The sequence below is a fragment of the Microcaecilia unicolor genome, chromosome 2 (genome assembly GCF_901765095.1).
Source record: "Microcaecilia unicolor chromosome 2, aMicUni1.1, whole genome shotgun sequence".
NCBI classification, from domain to species: domain Eukaryota; kingdom Metazoa; phylum Chordata; class Amphibia; order Gymnophiona; family Siphonopidae; genus Microcaecilia; species Microcaecilia unicolor.
In genome coordinates, this window is record NC_044032.1 from 550335478 (window position 1) to 550354091 (window position 18614).

The 18614-nt window shown below is 49.8% G+C and overlaps 1 protein-coding gene across 1 annotated transcript in view; it reads right to left on the reverse strand.

Moving 5' to 3' along the window:
- Positions 1-18614, reverse strand: part of NFXL1 (nuclear transcription factor, X-box binding like 1) — a 259254-nt gene that overhangs the window by 187390 nt on the left and 53250 nt on the right. Inside the window, 2 exon segments of the mRNA XM_030191351.1 lie at positions 3993-4117; positions 14901-15015. Coding sequence (XP_030047211.1) covers positions 3993-4117; positions 14901-15015 — 240 coding nt within the window.

An 18614-nucleotide genomic window follows, 5' to 3' on the forward strand; every position in this document is an offset into this window, starting at 1 on the left:
GGTAGCCCTCGCTTCGGGAAGGTAGGCCTGAGCCGTCTGGGTATTCAGCAGCGCTCCTATGAATTCCAGAGACTGAGTAGGCTGGAGATGGGACTTTGGGTAATTGATCACAAACCCCAGCAGCTCCAGAAGTTGAATAGTGCACTGCATGGACCGGAGGGCTCCTGCCTCCGAGGTGCTCTTGACCAGCCAATCGTCGAGATATGGGAACACGTGCACTCCCAGCTTGCGTAGATACGCCACCGCCACCACCACCACGAGGCACTTTGTAAACACTCGTGGGGCAGAGGCGAGCCCAAAGGGCAGCACACAATACTGAAAGTGCCGTGCGCCCAGGCGGAATCTGAGATACTGTCTGTGAGCTGGCAGTATCGGGATGTGAGTGTATGCGTCCTTTAAATCCAGGGAACATAGCCAATCGTTTTTCTGAATCATTGGCAGAAGGGTGCCCAAGGAAAGCATCCTGAACTTTTCTTTGACCAGGAATTTGTTCAGGCCTCTCAGGTCTAGGATGGGACGCATCCCCCCTGTTTTCTTTTCCACAAGGAAGTACCTGGAATAGAATCCCTGCCCTTCCTGCCCGGGTGGTACGGGCTCGACCGCATTGGCGCTGAGAAGGGCGGAGAGTTCCTCTGCAAGTACCTGCTTGTGGCGGGAGCTGAAAGACTGAGCTCCCGGAGGGCAATTTGGAGGCAGGGAGGCCAAATTCAGGGCGTATCCGCACCGCACTATTTGGAGAACCCACTGGTCGGAGGTTATGAGAGGCCACCTTTGGTGAAAAAATTTTAACCTCCCTCCGACCGGCAGATCGTCCGGTACGGACACTTGTAGGGCGGCTATGTTCCCATGGATCCAGTCAAAAGCCCATCCCCGGCTTTTGCTGTGGAGGCGCAGGGGGCTGCTTAGGCGCACGCTGTTGACGAGAACGAGCGCGCTGGGGCTGTCCCTGTGCCTGACGAGGCCTTCGGGCCGGCTGGGTGTACCTACGCTTCGCAAAAGAATAGGGTGCAGCCTGCCGGGCCCGGGAAAAACGTCCACCTGTGGAGGTGGATGCTGAAGGCGCCCGGTGGGAGAGCTTGTCGAGAGCGGTTTCCCGCTGATGCAGTTGGTCCACCATCTGCTCGACCTTCTCACCAAAAATGTTATCCCCCCGGCAAGGGACGTCGGCCAGTCTCTGCTGGGTGCGGTTGTCCAGGTCAGAGGCGCGCAGCCATGAGAGCCTGCGCATCACTATACCTTGGGCCGCAGCACGAGATGCCACGTCACAGGTGTCATAAATACCCCTGGACAGGAACTTTCTGCACGCCTTCAGCTGCCTGACCACCTCCTGATAAGGCCTGGACTGCTCCGGCGGGAGCTTCTCGACCAGGTCCGCCAGTTGTTGCACATAGGTCCGCATGTGAATGCTCATATAGAGCAGGTATGATTGGATGCGGGTCACGAGCATGGAGGATTGGTAGGCCTTCCTCCCAAACGAGTCCAGAGTGCGAGACTCCCGCCCCGGGGGTGCCGAGGCGGTATCCCTCGAACTCCGTGCCCTCTTGAGAGCAGAATCCACGACCGCTGAGTCATGGGGCAATTGGGGCCGCATGAGCTCTGGGTCAGAGTGGATCCTGTACTGGGACTCTGCTTTCTTGGGAATGGTGGGGTTAGTTAATGGTCGCACCCAGTTCCGAAGCAGCGTCTCCTTTAGGACATTGTGCAGCGGCACCGTGGAGGACTCTCTAGGTGGTGATGGATAGTCGAGGACCTCGAGCATCTCGGCCCTCGGCTCTTCCACAGAGACCACGGGGAAGGGAATGCTGATAGACATATCCCGCACAAAGGAGGCAAAAGAGAGACTCTCAGGAGGTGAGAGCTTCCTCTCCGGTGAAGGCGTGGGGTCCGAGGGAAGGCCCGTAGACTCCTCTGAGGAGAAATATCTAGGGTCCTCCTCTTCCCCCCACGAGTCCTCATCCTCGGTATCGGACATTAGCTCATGTAGCTGAGTCCTGAACCGGGCCCGGCTCGACGTCGAGGCACCGAGGTCTCGGTGTCGTCGAGCGGTGGACTCCCGCGCCGGCGGGGACGGAGCTCCCTCCATCGACGTCGACGGGGACTCCACCTGCGTGGCGGTCGCGACCGGCGCCGCAAGCGGCGGCGGTGTCGACGGCCCCGGCGCCGGGCTAGAGCTCACCGGCGCCACAGTCATCGGCGCCGAGGTGATCCCCGGAAGGATGGCTCTGAGGCACTCGTCTAGGCCCGCTGCCGGGAAAGGCGGTGGGGCCGGTAAGGGTGTTGGTGCCGGAAGCTGCTGGGGGCCAGGAGACAGCACCGAGGTGCCGGAACCCCGACACGTCGGTACCTCCACAACCGACGGAGACCTCTCCTCTCGACGATGACGCTTCGGCGTCGCCTCCTCTCCGACATCCGGATGCACCGAGGGCGACCGGTGACGGCGCTTCTTATCTTTCTTCCGATGCCCGTCACCGGTGCCGGAAGGCATGGAGGAGGAGGAGGTCGATCCCCCTCGGTCTCGAGGTACCGGGTCACACAGGGTTCGGTCCCGTGGCCCACGAGCTGAGGGAGTGACCGGGGCCGATTGCCCACGCGGCCTCTCCCCCCCACTCTCACCGGCGGACCGGCGGGCCGACGGGACCTGTTCTCCTGGGGTCGCTGCCATCGGTGCCGATGTCTCGGGCATCGATACCGGTACCGAAGGACCGGCCGTCGATACCGATGCCGTCGAGGTCGACGTCGAGGGGCCGGCGCAAGTTCCAAAAAGACGGTCCCGCAGAACTTGCCTCGCAACCTGAGTCCGTTTCCGGAGACCTAGACACAAAGAACACGACTTGAGATTGTGCTCCGGCCCGAGGCACTGGAGGCACCAAGCGTGGGTGTCGGTCTGCGAGATCGGCCGGCCGCAGCGACCACACTTTTTAAATCCACTCGGGACCTTCGCGGACATCGACGGAAAAATCGCGTCGGCGAAGTCAAAGTCGTCAATGGTGGCTGGAATCACACCACGGAAAAAGAAACGACCGAGCGACCACTAGGCCGCAACGTGGCGTCCCCGCTAGAAGCGAGGGAAAAAGGGGAGCGCGTGCTCCACACGCGCAGGTTTTTTTTTTTTTTTTTTTTTGAAACAAAAAGGGGAACCGTACGGTAACCAGAAGCAAAGCGACGATCCGCGTAAACGCGATCGAGAAAATCCGGCGGCTGAAAACAGAGAGAGTGGCAAAAGCACAACTCTCTCCAGTCGCGGAAAAAAAGGAACTGGCGGGAGCGGTCGCGCACGGGCGGGAAGACGGCCGCGCATGCGCGGTGGGCGTGCCCTGCGTCCCGACCGTCCCGCGAAGCTTTTTTCCGGTTGGTGGGGGCTGCCGCGGACGTCACCCAGTCGTGAGAACAAGCAGCCTGCTTGTCCTCGGAGAAATGTCTATACACCTGCTGAGAGAGGGAGAGAGAATACTGAAGGAGACTGCTGCATAGTATGCCTTATAGAGAGAATGCCAGAGCTCTACTATCTTCACCTGCTGGTAGATGAACATAACCTGCAAGTTTCTGGATTGGTCTCTGGGACATAAAAGAAATACTAAATAGCATTCTAGCACATGCACAGATGTGCGCCAATGCATTTTTCTGCTCAGACATGTACACAGCACTAGCTGCCCTTAGTACAAAACTGTGTGTGCATGTGTCTGACGTGCTCTCCTGGATTAGGGCACAAGTACTGTGCAGGTTGACTGTGCATACAACTTGTGAACTGCATTAGCACACACAAATTCAGTATTATGCTTGCTTTAGGAATGCAAGCTTATTGCATTAGCCCCAAAGTTCTAGCATTCTAAGTTGACACCAGTGAAAATTCTCACTGTTCAAGGATTTTTCACCATTCTGTAGCAGTCATCAAAGCAACTAAAAATAAAGCAACATACTCTCCTTCAGAACCATGCCAGCCTCATGAAGGCCACAAAAAGAGCAGCCTATGTGAAAAATGAATCCTGACTAACCTGTCTGCATGTTTCACAGGGACCTCGATGACACCTTTGCGAGCATCTGTGCATTCCGCATGCCAGCACTTTGTCACAACTGTCACCACAAGTTGGCACATCTTCTGTACAAGGTAAAGTGTACTCTGGACACACAAACAAGCATCAGTGACTTGACAGGAAAGAAGTACATTTATACTAAAATTGTATTACTAGCTCAGTAGGAAACAACTCAATTTTCTTTGAACTGTTAGGTCAGCTTAAGAGATCAAAGTTTAAGGGAGCCCAAATATGACTAACAAATATGACTGTACTCTCAAAACATCTCTTCCTCTTTCACAAAATACTTGTTTCCATTCTGCCTTTATATCTAATTCTCACACTCTTACTTTTCAACACCCAATTTGGATCCTCACCTTCCAGCTATCAGCCCATATCATCCTACCTCTCCTTTCTAAATGTCAGCGAATGATACATACCTGTAAGCAGGTGTTCTCCGAGGACAGCAGGCTGATTGTTCTCACGACTGGGTTGACGTCCACGGCAGCCCCCACCAACCGGAACAAAACTTTGCGGGCGATCCTGCACGCAGGGCATGCCCACCGCGCATGCGCGGCCGTCTTCCCGCCCGTGCGCGACCGTTCCCACTCAGTTGAATGACAAGCAAAGGAATGAGGAGAAAAACACAACTCCAAAGGGGAGGAGGGAGGGTAGGTGAGAACAATCAGCCTGCTGTCCTCGGAGAACACCTGCTACAGGTATGTATCATTCGCTTTCTCCGAGGACAAGCAGGCTGCTTGTTCTCACGACTGGGGTATCCCTAGCTCTCAGGCTCACTCAAAACAAGAACCCAGGTCAATTGAACCTCGCAACGGCGAGGGTACAAAAGAAATTGACCTACGAAGAACAACTAACTGAGAGTGCAGCCTGACCAGAATAAATTCGGGTCCTGGAGGGTGGAGTTGGATTTAAACCCCAAACAGATTCTACAGCACCGACTGCCCGAACCGACTGTCGCGTCGGGTATCCTGCTGGAGGCAGTAATGTGATGTGAATGTGTGGACAGATGACCATGTCGCAGCCTTGCAAATCTCTTCAATAGTGGCTGACTTCAAGTGGGCCACCGACGCTGCCATGGCTCTGACACTATGAGCCGTGACATGACCCTCAAGAGTCAGCCCAGCCTGGGCGTAAGTGAAGGAAATGCAATCTGCTAGCCAATTGGAGATGGTGCGTTTCCCGACAGCGACCCCTTTCTATTGGGGTCGAAGGAAATAAACAATTGGGCGGACTGTCTGTGGGGCTGTGTCCGCTCCAGATAGAAGGCCAAAGCTCGCTTGCAGTCCAATGTGTGCAACTGACGTTCAGCAGGGTGGGTATGCGGTCTGGGAAAGAATGTTGGCAAGACAATTGACTGGTTAAGATGGAACTCCGACACCACCTTTGGCAGGAACGTAGGGTGAGTGCGGAGCACTACTCTGTTATGATGAAATTTAGTATACGGAGCATGAGCTACCAGGGCTTGAAGCTCACTTACCCTACGAGCTGAAGTAACTGCCACCAAGAAAATGACCTTCTAGGTCAAGTACTTCAGATGGCATGAATTCAGTGGCTCAAAAGGAGGTTTCATCAGCTGGGTGAGGACGACGTTGAGATCCCATGACACTGCAGGAGGCTTGATAGGGGGCTTTGACAAAAGCAAGCCTCTCGTGAATCGAACGACTAAAGGCTCTCCAGAGATAGCTTTACCCTCTACACGGAGATGGTAAGCACTAATCGCACTAAGGTGATTCCTTACTGAGTTGGTCTTGAGGCCAGACTCTGATAAGTGCAGAAGGTATTCAAGCAGGTTCTGTGCAGGGCAAGAACGAGGTTCTAGGGCCTTGCTCTCACACCAAACGACAAACCTCCTCCACTTGAAAAAGTAACTCTTTTTAGTGGAATCCTTCCTAGAGGCAAGCAAAACACGGGAGACACCCTCAGACAGACCCAACGAAGCGAAGTCTACGCCCTCAACATCCAGGCCGTGAGAGCCAGAGACTGAAGGTTGGGGTGCAGAAGCGCTCCGTCGTTCTGCGAAATGAGAGTCGGAAAACACTCCAATCTCCACGGTTCTTCGGAGGACAACTCCAGAAGAAGAGGGAACCACATCTGGCGGGGCCAAAAAGGCGCTATCAGAATCATGGTGCCGTGGTCTTGCTTGAGCTTCAGTAAGGTCTTCCCCACCAAAGGTATGGGAGGATAAGCATACAGGAGGCCGGTCCCCCAATGGAGGAGAAAGGCATCCGACGCTAGTCTGCCGTGAGCCTGTAGTCTGGAACAGAACAGAGGCAGCTTGTGGTTGGTCTGAGAGGCGAAAAGGTCCACCGAGGGAGTGCCCCACTCTCGGAAGATCTTGCGTACCACTCTGGAATGGAGCGACCACTCGTGCGGTTGCATGACTCTGCTCAGTCTGTCGGCCAGACTGTTGTTTACACCTGCCAGGTATGTGGCTTGGAGAAGCATGCCGAACTGGCAGGCCCAACGCCACATCCCGATGGCTTCCTGACACAGGGGGCGAGATCCGGTGCCCCCCTGCTTGTTGATGTAATACATTGCAACCTGATTGTCTGTCCGAATTTGGATAATTTGACAGGACAGCCGATCTCTGAAAGCCTTCAGTGCGTTCCAGACCGCTCGGAGCTCCAGGAGGTTGATCTGAAGATCCTGTTCCTGGAAGGACCACAGTCCCTGGGTGTGAAGCCCATCGACATGAGCTCCCCACCCCAGGCGAGATGCATCCGTCGTCAGCACTTTCGTGGGCTGTGGAATTTGGAATGGGCGTCCCAGGGTCAAATTGGTCCGAATGGTCCACCAGTGCAGTGAATTGCGGCAACTGATGGAGAGGCGGATGACATCTTCTAGATTCCCGGTGGCCTGGCACCACTGGGAAGCTAGGGTCCATTGAGCAGATCTCATGTGAAGACGAGCCATGGGAGTCACATGAACTGTGGAGGCCATATGACCTAGGAGTCTCAACATCTGCCGAGCTGTGACCTGCTGAGACGCTCTGGTCTGGGAAGCGAGGGACAGGAGGTTGTGGGCCCTCGCTTCGGGAAGAAAGGCCTGAGCCATCTGTGAATTCAGCAGAGCTCCTATGAATTCCAGAGATTGGACTGGCTGGAGATGGGACTTTGGGTAATTTATCACAATCCCCAGCAGCTCCAGGAGGTGAATAGTGCACTGCATGGACCGGAGAGCTCCTGCCTCCGAGGTGTTCTTGACCAGCCAATCGTCGAGATATGGGAACACATGCACTCCCAGCTTGCGTAGATACGCCGCGACCACCACGAGGCACTTCGTGAACACCCGTGGGGCAGAGGCGAGCCCAAAGGGCAGCACACAATACTGAAAGTGCCGTGTCCCCAGGCGGAATCTGAGATACTGTCTGTGAGCTGGCAGTATCGGGATGTGAGTGTATGCGTCCTTTAAATCCAAGGAACATAGCCAATCGTTTTTCTGAATCATTGGCAGAAGGGTGCCCAAGGAAAGCATCCTGAACTTCTCTTTGACCAGATATTTGTTCAGGCCTCTCAGGTCTAGGATGGGGCGCATCCCCCTGTTTTCTTTTCCACAAGGAAGTACCTGGAATAGAATCCCTGCCCTTCCTGCCCGGGTGGCACGGGCTCGACCGCATTGGCGCTGAGAAGGGCGGAGAGTTCCTCTGCAAGTACCTGCTTTTGCTGGGAGCTGAAGGATTGGGCTCCCGGAGGACAATTTGGTGGAGGGGAGGCCAAATTCAGGGCGTATCCGCACCACACTATTTGGAGAACCCACTGGTCGGAGGTTATTAGAGGCCACCTTTGGTGAAAAAGTTTTAACCTCCCCCCGACTGGCAGATCATCCGGTACGGACACTTTGGTGGCGGCTATGTTCCCATGGATCCAGTCAAAAACCCGTCCCCGGTTTTTGCTGTGGAGGCGCCGGGGGCTGCTTAGGCGCACGCTGTTGACGGGAACGAGCGCGCTGGGACTGTCCCTGTGCCTGATGAGGCCTTCGGGCCGGCTGGGTGTACCTACGCTTGTAGTAGGCGTAGGGCGCAGCCTGCCTGGCCCGGGAAAAACGTCCACCTGCTGAGGTGGATGCTGAAGGCGCCCAGTGGGAGAGCTTGTCAAGGGCGGTTTCCCGCTGATGTAGTTGGTCCACCAACTGTTCGACCTTCTCACCAAAAATATTATCCCCCCGGCAAGGGACATCGGCCAGCCAATGCTGGGTGCGGTTATCCAGGTCAGAGGCACGCAGCCATGAGAGCCTGCGCATCACTATACCTTGGGCCGCAGCATGAGATGCCACATCACAGGTGTCATATATACCCCTGGACAGGAACTTTCTGCACGCCTTCAGCTGCCTGACCACCTCCTGAAAAGCCCTGGACTGCTCCGGGGGGAGCTTGTCGACCAGGTCCGCCAGTTGCTTCACATTATTCCGCATGTGTATGCTCGTGTAGAGCTGGTAGGACTGGATGCGGGTCATGAGCATTGAAGATTGGTAGGCCTTCCTCCCAAACGAGTCCAGAGTGCGAGACTCCCGCCCCGGGGCGCCGAGGCGGTATCCCTCGAACTCCATGCCCTCTTGAGAGCAGAGTCCACGACCGCCGAGTCATGAGGCAATTGAGGCCGCATTATCTCTGGGTCTGAGTGGATCCTGTATTGGGACTCCGCTTTCTTGGGGATGGTGGGATTAGACAAAGGTCTCAACCAGTTCCGAAGCAGTGTCTCTTTGAGGACATTGTGCAACTGTACCGTGGAGGACTCTCTAGGTGGTGATGGATAGTCGAGGACCTCGAGCATCTCGGCCCTCGGCTCATCCACAGAGACCACGGGGAAGGGAATGCATATAGACATATCCCTGACGAAGGAGGCAAAAGAGAGGCTCTCAGGTGGCGAGAGCTTCCTCTGTGGTGAAGGAGTGGGGTCAGAGGGAAGACCCACAGACTCCTCTGAGGAGAAATATCTGGGGTCCTCCTCCTCCCCCCTCGAGGCCTCTTCCTCGGTGTCGGACATGAGCTCCTGTAGCTCAGACCTCAACCGGGCCTGGCTCAACTTCGAGGCACCGAGTCCTCGATGGCGTCGTCGAGCGGTGGACTCCCGCGCCGGCGAGGCTGAAACTCCCTCCATCGACGTTGACGGGGAATCCACCTGAATGGCGGTCGAGACCGGCTCCGCAAGCAGCGTCGGTGTCGAAGGCCTCGGCACCGGGCTAGAGTACGCCGGCGCCTCCATCAACGGCACAGTCTGGCGCATCAGCCCTTCCAGGATCCCCGGAAGGATGGCTCAAAGGCACTCGTCCAGGCTCGCTGTCGGGAAAGGCGAGGGGGCCGGTAGAGGTGCCGGTGCCGGAAGCTGTTCAGGTCCAGGAGACGGCACCGAAGTGCTGGTGTCCTGACGTAGCGATACCTCTACCACCGAGGGGGAACGCTCCTCCCGGTGCTGCCGCTTCCTCGGCGTTGAATCATCTCTGGAGCCGGTAGCCACATGCGCCGCGGGCGACCGATGACGGTGCTTTTTTGTCTTTTTTCGGTGCCCGTCATCGGCGCTGGGCGGTACCGAAGAGGAGGAGGTAGATCCCCCTCGGCCTCGAGGGATCGGGTCCGATTGTCCACGCGGCCGCTCACCCCTGCCATCTCCGGAAGACCGGCGGGCCAACGGGACCTGTGCTCCTGGGGTCGGTGCCGATTTCGTGGACATCGGTACCGGTACCGAAGATCCGGCCGTCGACACCGATGCCGTCGAAGTTGACGTCGAGGGGCCGATGCAAGTTCCAAAAAGACGGTCCCGCAGAACTTGCCTCGCCACCTGTGTCCGTTTCCATAAACCGAGACACAAGGTGCACGTCTTGGTATCGTGCTCCGGCCCGAGGCACTGGAGGCACCAAGCGTGAGTGTCGGTCTGCGAGATATGCCGGCCGCACCGACCACACTTCTTAAATCCACTCGGGACCTTCGAGGACATCGACGGAAAAATCACGTTGGCGAAGTCAAACTCGTCGATGGTGGCGGTGAAAATCACACCTCGAAAAATAAATCGACCGCGCAGCCACAAGGCCGCAACGAGACGCCCCCGCTAAAAGTACGAGGGGAAATAAAGTTTTCTCTTTTTTTTTTTTTTTTTTAAACAAAATAAAACAATCAGAGAAACAACGAAGAAAAAAACTCGCGGCAAAAGCACAATCCAGTTTCCGGGGCTGACAGAGAGAGAGACGAACACGGCTCTCTCCAGCGCGGAAAAGAAAAGACTGAGCAGGAACGGTCGCGCACGGGCGGGAAGACGGCCGCGCATGCGCGGTGGGCGTGCCCTGCGTGCGGGACCGCCCGCAAAGTTTTGTTCCGGTTGGTGGGGGCTGCCGTGGACGTCAACCCAGTCGTGAGAACAAGCAGCCTGCTTGTCCTCGGAGAATATAGGATACAACTCATTCTCCATTATCTTCATCACATAAAACTGTCCCAAACTATTTGTCAATTGAGCCGTCACTCACTAACTCAGACTGTACGCTTTCCAGTCAATTCCCTGGTGTTAACAGCACTGCTCCCTATCGTCCATCTTGCTGCTGATCATACTGTATCTGCCCTCTGATTAACAAACATTCGAACTGGAGTGGAATAAAGATCTTTAAGGCCAAGTAAGTTGGCTCCAGAATATGTGCAACATAGGATTCAAGACTATGTTTCATCATGGCGATTGTGTGACCATCACTGGAAGATTTGTTGTTGGTTCTAGTCCTTTCCCAAGCTCACTTGGTAAGGATGAGAAAGGCTTTTCCAGTTGCAGCAACTCGTACTCTATTGGTTACTCAATCTTAGGTTGGAACTGATGTATTAGATTTTAGGAAAATATTAATGTGCATGTTTGTTTATTCTACTTGCTGTAACTGCCCTTTATACCACTGCATCAGAGAAATTTACAGACTCGATCAAAAAGGAAATTCATAAAATATAAGACAGAAGAGAGAGAAAGAGCTATAAGATTTCAGCAAATCAACAGGAAATGTAACATAGGAAGCTACTTGCAAGTGCAGACCTTCCATGTCCTGTGATCAACAATGAAACGCCCAACTAAAATGAGTTTTGAGTGCTGCCTCGAATTTTGTCAGAGGACTCAAAAGGGGAGGGAAGGGGACAATTCATTCCAAAGAACCAGAGCAGGTAAAAAAATGGACAAACATTGTGTAGAATCTAGGAATAAACAGTCAAAACTTATTTCCAGATGCTGACGCTTTGCTGTGCTGCTGTGATTAACAGAATCCTGCCAGTGTGTCATCTAATCGGGGGCGTGGAAGCAAGCTCCGTTCGGTTTCGATTCCACATTTATACTGAATGTGGGAGCTGGCTCCGCCCACCAGCCCCGACATTGGACACTGTGGGAACTTTACAGTGGCAACTGGTGTGGCTGCTGTTTAAGTTAGCCTTTAGTGAGTTTTTGTTATGACCCACTGAGGTATATGTTTTTTTATATGCTTAAAAGGGCAGAGAATTATTTGATGTATTCTATTAGCTGCAATCTTTTTTTTGAAAGATGTGCTGTTTTAACCACGAGGTGGATTTTTTGTCTTTTTTAAATTATTTTTAGTAGGATTCAGCAAGTTGGTGATGGTGGGGGGGGGGGGGGGGGTAATGGTGATACTTTTTGGTCAACCTATTCCAGTTTTATGTTCCACAAATCAAAACTTTAGGTGCAGGAGAAATGGAGAGGTTTCTGAATCTTGGTTAATAGATTGCTCTGATTATTCTTTGAATTCTATCGTGCCAATTATAGGTAACAGACCAAGAAAAATTAGGCCTAAGATGTATCATTGAAATTCATCCAACTTATCTCCAGTTTTATGTCATCAAGACAATCATGTAGGGTTTCCTTTGGTTCCAGTACCTTGCATGTATGTTGGTTCATGATTTAATTGACTCAGGAGATTTTGGTTTTGTGTTCTTGGTTGAGACCTGGCTAACTGAACAAAATTGTCCAGAATCGTCATTTATGTCCATCTGGATTTAGTGTTGCTCATTCCCTAAGGTTGGATAAAAAGGGTGAAGGGTTAGCTATTTTATACAAAAGCTTTTTTCATTTGATTCTGATTGACTGTTACTACTCCTGGTCTAGAATACATGCTTTGTAAATTTCAAGATGATTCAAACTCATCTTATAGTAGTATTAGAAACTTTGTTGATTTATAGACCTCCTGGATCTTGGTGTGATATTCAAGAAAGGTTATTTGAACTTTAAACCCTGTGTTTCTCTCAATTTTCATGGTTAGTTACTGTTGGAGATTTGAATCTTCCACTTTAGTTAAATAATGATTCCAGGGTTATAAGTTTTAAATCTTTTTTAACATCTTGTGATTTGGTACTTGGTTTTATGCTTACCACAAATGAAAAAGGACATGCTCTTGATATGGTTATTTCTTATCCATTAACTTTATTATCAGATGTTATGTGGTCTGTGGAAGCTTTTGATTCTGTGGATCAGGTTTGCTGCTGACTAGACTCTGTGGCTTGGGACTGTCTGGTTCTGTGTTAAATTGGTTTAGGGATTTTTTGAAAAATAGATCTTATACTGTCTGGAAGGGGGGCATAATATCGAAGAGTTGGGTATCTAATTGTGGGGTGCCTCAGGGCTCCCCACTGTCCCCTATGTTGTTTAATCTTTTCATGAGTTCCCTTTCACATATTGTTTTGGGCGAGGGTGAGCGTTTATTTTCATATGCTGATGATTTAGTTCCTGTTAAGTTCTATTCAGAATGAAACGACCGATGGAATTTTTGGTGCTATGAATAAAATCCAGAAATGGGCTGCAGAACATATGCTTCAGCTGAATCAGGCCAAGACAAAAGCGTTAAGCTTTTCTAACTTTGTGAATGATATTCCACACAATTTAGTGCTACCTAATTCTAGGATTTTGGGAGTCATTTTAGATTCATTGCTGACTTTTGAAGCCCAGATTAGCCAAATTTGGAAAAAATGTCTTCTGTATGCATCAACTGAGGCTGATAAGGGGGCTCATTTTCAAAGCACTTAGCCTTCCAAAGTTCCATAGGAGCTGATTCAGGAGAGGGAAGAGGGACCGGAACTAATGTAATGTGTATGCTGCACAAAGCAGGACCAAGGTATCAATGCCCTGGCCTACAAGTTGCTTGTCAATTTCTGTATTCTGGAGCTCATATTGTACCTAGGAAGGAGAGGTGCACGTGTGACTACATGTGTGCTCAGACTACACATTTAAGAGCCACTGCATGTGTCTTTTATTGCTGTAAGGTGCTGAGATCAAAGCCCATATGTTGGTCTGGACATAAGCATCAACAATGGTAATATTTTTGGGGGCACATCTGATAGCACACAAGCATGCTATGGCACACCGACTGGGAAACACTGGATTAGGGGAGTATCATTAAAATATATATATATATGAAGTTGGATATGAGAATATAGACTGTTTAAATATCATTTTATTTACAGCAGGTACAACAGAAAGCCTCTGCATCTCCTCATTTTTAGTTTTTTGTTTTGTTTTTTTTTTAAGTTAAAGTTTGCCCATCTACACCAGCTGATCTATGATTGACAAAACACATTTACTACACACAGATACACACACACACAAAAAATCACTAACACAATATACTGCGACTCCTCATTAGCCTGTCCCTCCTAACCAACCTTCTCAGAAATATTCACTTATCCAAGTATGGAAACTACACCATGAAAAAGATAAACAAGATGGAGTCGGTCCACAGGGCGGCTACTAAAATGGTCAGTGGACTTCATTATAAAGCGTATGGGGACAAAGATCTCAATATGTATTCTTTGGAAGAAAGAAGGGGGAGGGGAGATATGATAGAGACATTTAAATACCTATGTGGCATAAATGCACAGGAAGCAAACCTCTTGCAACTGGAAGGAAGCTCTGGAATGAGGGGGAACAAGATGAAGGCAAAAGGGAACTGATTCAGAAGTACCCGAGGAAATACTTCACAGAAAGGTGGTGAATTCATGGAACGGCCTCCCGGTGGAAGTGGTGGAGACAAAACAGTACCTGAATTCAAGAGAGCTTGGGACAAGTACACATGAAGAAGGATTAACGATTATCTAAAAGTTTTTATTTCTTATTTGCTTGGGAAAAAATAGCAAAAATATATAAAGGAATTGTTGTGTAATTCTTTGCAACAAAAAGAACAGTGGTCAATCTCCATCTGTACAGGTGCAAAATAACTCTGAAATTTTTTAACAGAATGGAATTAAATTGGGAGGGTGGGGGGGAACAAGCCCCCAAAATGGTCCAATGCACTTCTATAGGAAAAGAAGTTCCAGATTCTGTAACATAGAAACTTACAGAGTGAAACATAGTTGTTAGGAAATTCCAACCTTTTAGATGTCCTATCCCATTCTCTAATCTTCCAAACTGTCCCCTCCCACCTCACCTCAAAATCTTCCCCCACCTCAAAAACTAGCCCTTTCAACTGCCTCACCAGCTTACATATCACCCTCACACCCACAAAATATCCCCTGCAATCTGCCCCACTCCTAAAAAGCTACTCTCAACTTGTAAGCAGCTCAACTCCAAAAAGCTGCCCCACCCTCCAAAGATTACCCTGCAGCTGCTCCCACTCTTCAAAAGCTATCCCCCTGCAATTGATTCACCACCCCATACAGTTGCTCCCATCCCCACAAACTGCCACAAAACCAAAACCATCCTCCTTTTGCAAAACTGCCCCACCACCAAAAAAATTACACCCTGCAAACTGGTCCTCTTTCCAAAAACAACCAGTTCAGATCTTCATTCCATATCAGAACTTTATATTTAATAGCTCTTGCAGCTTTAAAACATGAGACATAAAACATGTTTGCCCCAATGAGATAATTTTAGATTAGAAAACTATTAATTATTAAGATTAGTAAGCCATCCTTACTTGATTTCCCACATGGGCAAGACCTTTTGCCAGATCGTGGGCATTCTCCACAGGCACCCGAGTGGCACACCTGTTCACAAGTGTGGCTACCACAAGTTAATGGCTTACCACACACCTGAAAGAAAAATCAAAGCATGGCATTTAAATAAGTACCCAAATTACTCTGTAGGAGCACAACAATAAATCAGCATTTATTAAAAAAAAAATCAGTGGCAACAGAAAATGCTATAGGTTGTTTTTTTTTTTTTGTAACAGATTGGCAAGTCTATGCAAAATAAGCAGTAATCTCAATGATAAACCTTTGCTATGATAATATTGTTACTTTACTGAAGTGCATAAGTTGCAGCTAAGGTTGATATCTTGGAATATCTCAGGTATCTCTTCACCGATAAAGCGGTCCAAGATATTAGCACAGTTAAAACATCATAAGGCCTCTATAGCCTGTATCCAGGAAATGAAGTTAACTGATGGGGAACATGAGAAATTGAAACAACAGTGGGTGGGAGGGACTGCTACTACTCATCTTCTGGCGCTAAGAGCGGTGGAGTGGCCATATTGATAAAAAAAGGGCTAGCATGTGAATCTAAATTGGTTTATAAAGACCAGGAGGGAAGGGTGGTGTTACTTTGTTTGAACATGTATGAGCAAAGTTTTGATTTATGTGCTGTGTATGCTCCAAACTCTTACTCTCTTTCTTTCTTCCAATCCCTTATTTCATTGGGTTTACAACATTCAGATGCTCCCTGGGTGTGGGCGGGAGACTTTAACCAGACTATGGAACCTGCTGTAGACAGATCAAGGAGTGGGATGGGAATGGAGGGGGGCTTGCCATTACTGTGTCAGAACCTGAGGTTGGTGGACCCCTGGAGTTTATTGCATCCAACGACAGTAGACTATACACACCAGTCGAGGGTACACCAATCCTGGTCTCGCCTAGACTATATATTGGTCCATCAATCCCTCTTTTTCAGAGTTACCCAGGCAGAGATAGGACCACTGGAAATTTCAGATCACACATTAATTTGGGCAGAATTGACATTAACCTCACCAGGGGAGTCAGGTTATCTTTGGAGGTTCCCAGCTTATTTGTATAAAGATCAAGATTTTATTACCTATATTGGGCACCAATGGGACCAGTATGTGACAAATAATGCAGATTCTTGTGACTCTCCCACAGTATTTTGGGAGGCCTCAAAGGCGGTGTTGAGGGGGGGGGGAATAATAACATATATGAGTGCCCAGGCGAAGAGACTAGCCAAATGTATAATAAAATTAGAGGGTGCACTGAAACAGGCCAAGCGTAGATATATTCAGTGACCCACTCCAGAGAATCGAGATAATTGGTCAGCAGCTACTGTAGCCCTTAATTCATTAATACATGTACAAACTCAAAAACGATAAGTGCTGAGGCGCATGAAATTCCATCGCTATGGAAATAAGCCAGGAAAACTATTAGCTCAGATAGCACGCACAAGAAGCCAAAAGAAATTGATCACATCTATTCAACCTTCAAACGGCCCCCGGGTGTGTAGCTCAAAAGGGATCGCTCAAGCAATGTATGATTATTTCTCTAAATTATATACGGGGGAAGATGGGTTCTCAGGATTGCTGGTTGATGATTACCTGGAGGATGCAGGCCTTCCACATCTCTCCCAAGCCACCAGGGAAAGATTGATGGTGCCCTTGCAAGCACAGGAAATACAAAAGGTCATTAAATCTTTACCGCTGGACTCGGCCCCTGGCTCAGATGGGTTTTCGGCTGAATATTTTAAAATCTTGCCGGCCCAGTTCTGCCCGTATCTTATTGAATATTACGAAACGGTGGTGCAGAGGGGTTTTTTTCACCTAGAGAAAACGAGGCACTGATTACACTGATCCCTAAACCGGGCAAGCCCAGAGATAGAGTTGATTCATATAGACCCATTTCATTAATTAACGTAGATATATTCTAGCAAGAATCTTGGCGGAACGCTTGGCACCAAGTATGAGTTTGTTGATAGGGGAACATCAAGTGGGTTTTGTGCGGGAAAGACATTCAGTGCTTAATATGCGTAAGGTGTTATTGTCAATAGCCCATTGCCAAGACAGGGAGACTAAATTACTTCTAGTCAGTCTAGATGCCAAAAAGGCATTTGATAAGGTGAGATGGGAATATTTATTTAAAGTCCTATCTTACGTGGGGGTTGGAGGATGGTTCTTGGAGGCAATAAAAGCAATCTACACAGATCCAACTGCAAGACTTTTAAGTAAATGAGCTTAAGTTGTCTCCATTGAAAATTCGCGTTGGCACAAGGCAGGGCTGTCCTCTCTCCCCTTTATTGTTCTTGATATACTTGGAACACAAATAGAGAGAGTAATACAGCATACACAGAAAGTTTATAGGACAAAAAAAGCAACACTGGGCCTTCAAGACTGGGACAAGAAAAGTTCTTTATTAATGACCCGACACGGGCCGTGTTTCAGCACTAAACAGCGCCTGCTTCAGGGGTCTAACACAAGACGATACACAGTGAAATGTGCTTGAAGTCAATTCAGTGCCCCAGCATAAACTAAGATCATCACCGTTCCCCGCAGTAGCGATAACACAGCTCTGTAAAGAGCACTCTGGTTTGTTTAGGAGCTTGACCCGGATATTATTGAAGTGCAACTGCCAGCACGATCAGTAAAAATCTTAGCATTTGCAGACGATCTGTTTCTGACACTGACCCACCCACAGACGTCTCTCCCCCGGTTACTCTCAGCTATAGATGAGTTTGGTATGTACTCCGGGTTTACCTTAAACTATTTGAAGTGCATTGCCCTTACTACTACTACTACTTAACATTTCTAAAGCGCTACTAGGGTTACGCAGCGCTGTACAGTTTAATAAAGAAGGACAGTCCCTGCTCAAAAGAGCTTACAATCTAAGGACAAAATGTACAGACAATCAAATTGGGCAACCTAGATTTCCTGAAGAGAGATATAATGGTTAGGTGCCGAAGGTGACATTGAAGAGGTGGGCTTTGAGCAGGGATTTGAAGATGGGCAGGGAAGGGGCTTGGCGTATGGGCTCGGGAAGTTTATTCCAAGCATAGGGAGATGCGAGGCAGAAAGGGCGGAGCCTGGAGTTGGCGGTGGTGGAGAAGGGTACAGAGAGGAGGGATTTGTCCTGTGAGCAGAGGTTGCGGGTAGCAGCATAAGGGGAGATAAGGGTAGAGAGGTAATGAGGGGCTGCAGATTGAGTGCATTTGTAGGTTAGTAGGAGAAGCTTGAATTGTATGCGGTACCTGATCGGAAGCCAGTGAAGTGACTTGAGGAGAGGGGAGATATGAGCATATCGGTCTAGGCAGAAGATAAGACGTGCAGCAGAGTTCTGAACAGATTGAAGGGGGGATAGATGGCTGAGTGGGAGGCCGGTGAGGAGTAGGTTGCAGTAGTCAAGGTGAGAGGTAATGAGAGAGTGAACGAGAGTTCGGGTGGTGTGCTCAGAGAGGAAAGGGCGAATTTTGCTGATGTTATAGAGAAAGAAGCGACAGGTCTTGGCTATCTGCTGGATATGTGCGGAGAAGGAGAGGGAGGAGTCAAAGATGATTCTGAGGTTGCGGGCATATGAGACGGGAAGGATGAGGGTGCCATCTACAGAGATAGAGAGTGGAGGGAAAGGGGAAGTGGGTTTGGGTGGAAAGACAATGAGCTCAGTCTTGGACATGTTCAGTTTCAGGTGGCGGTTGGACA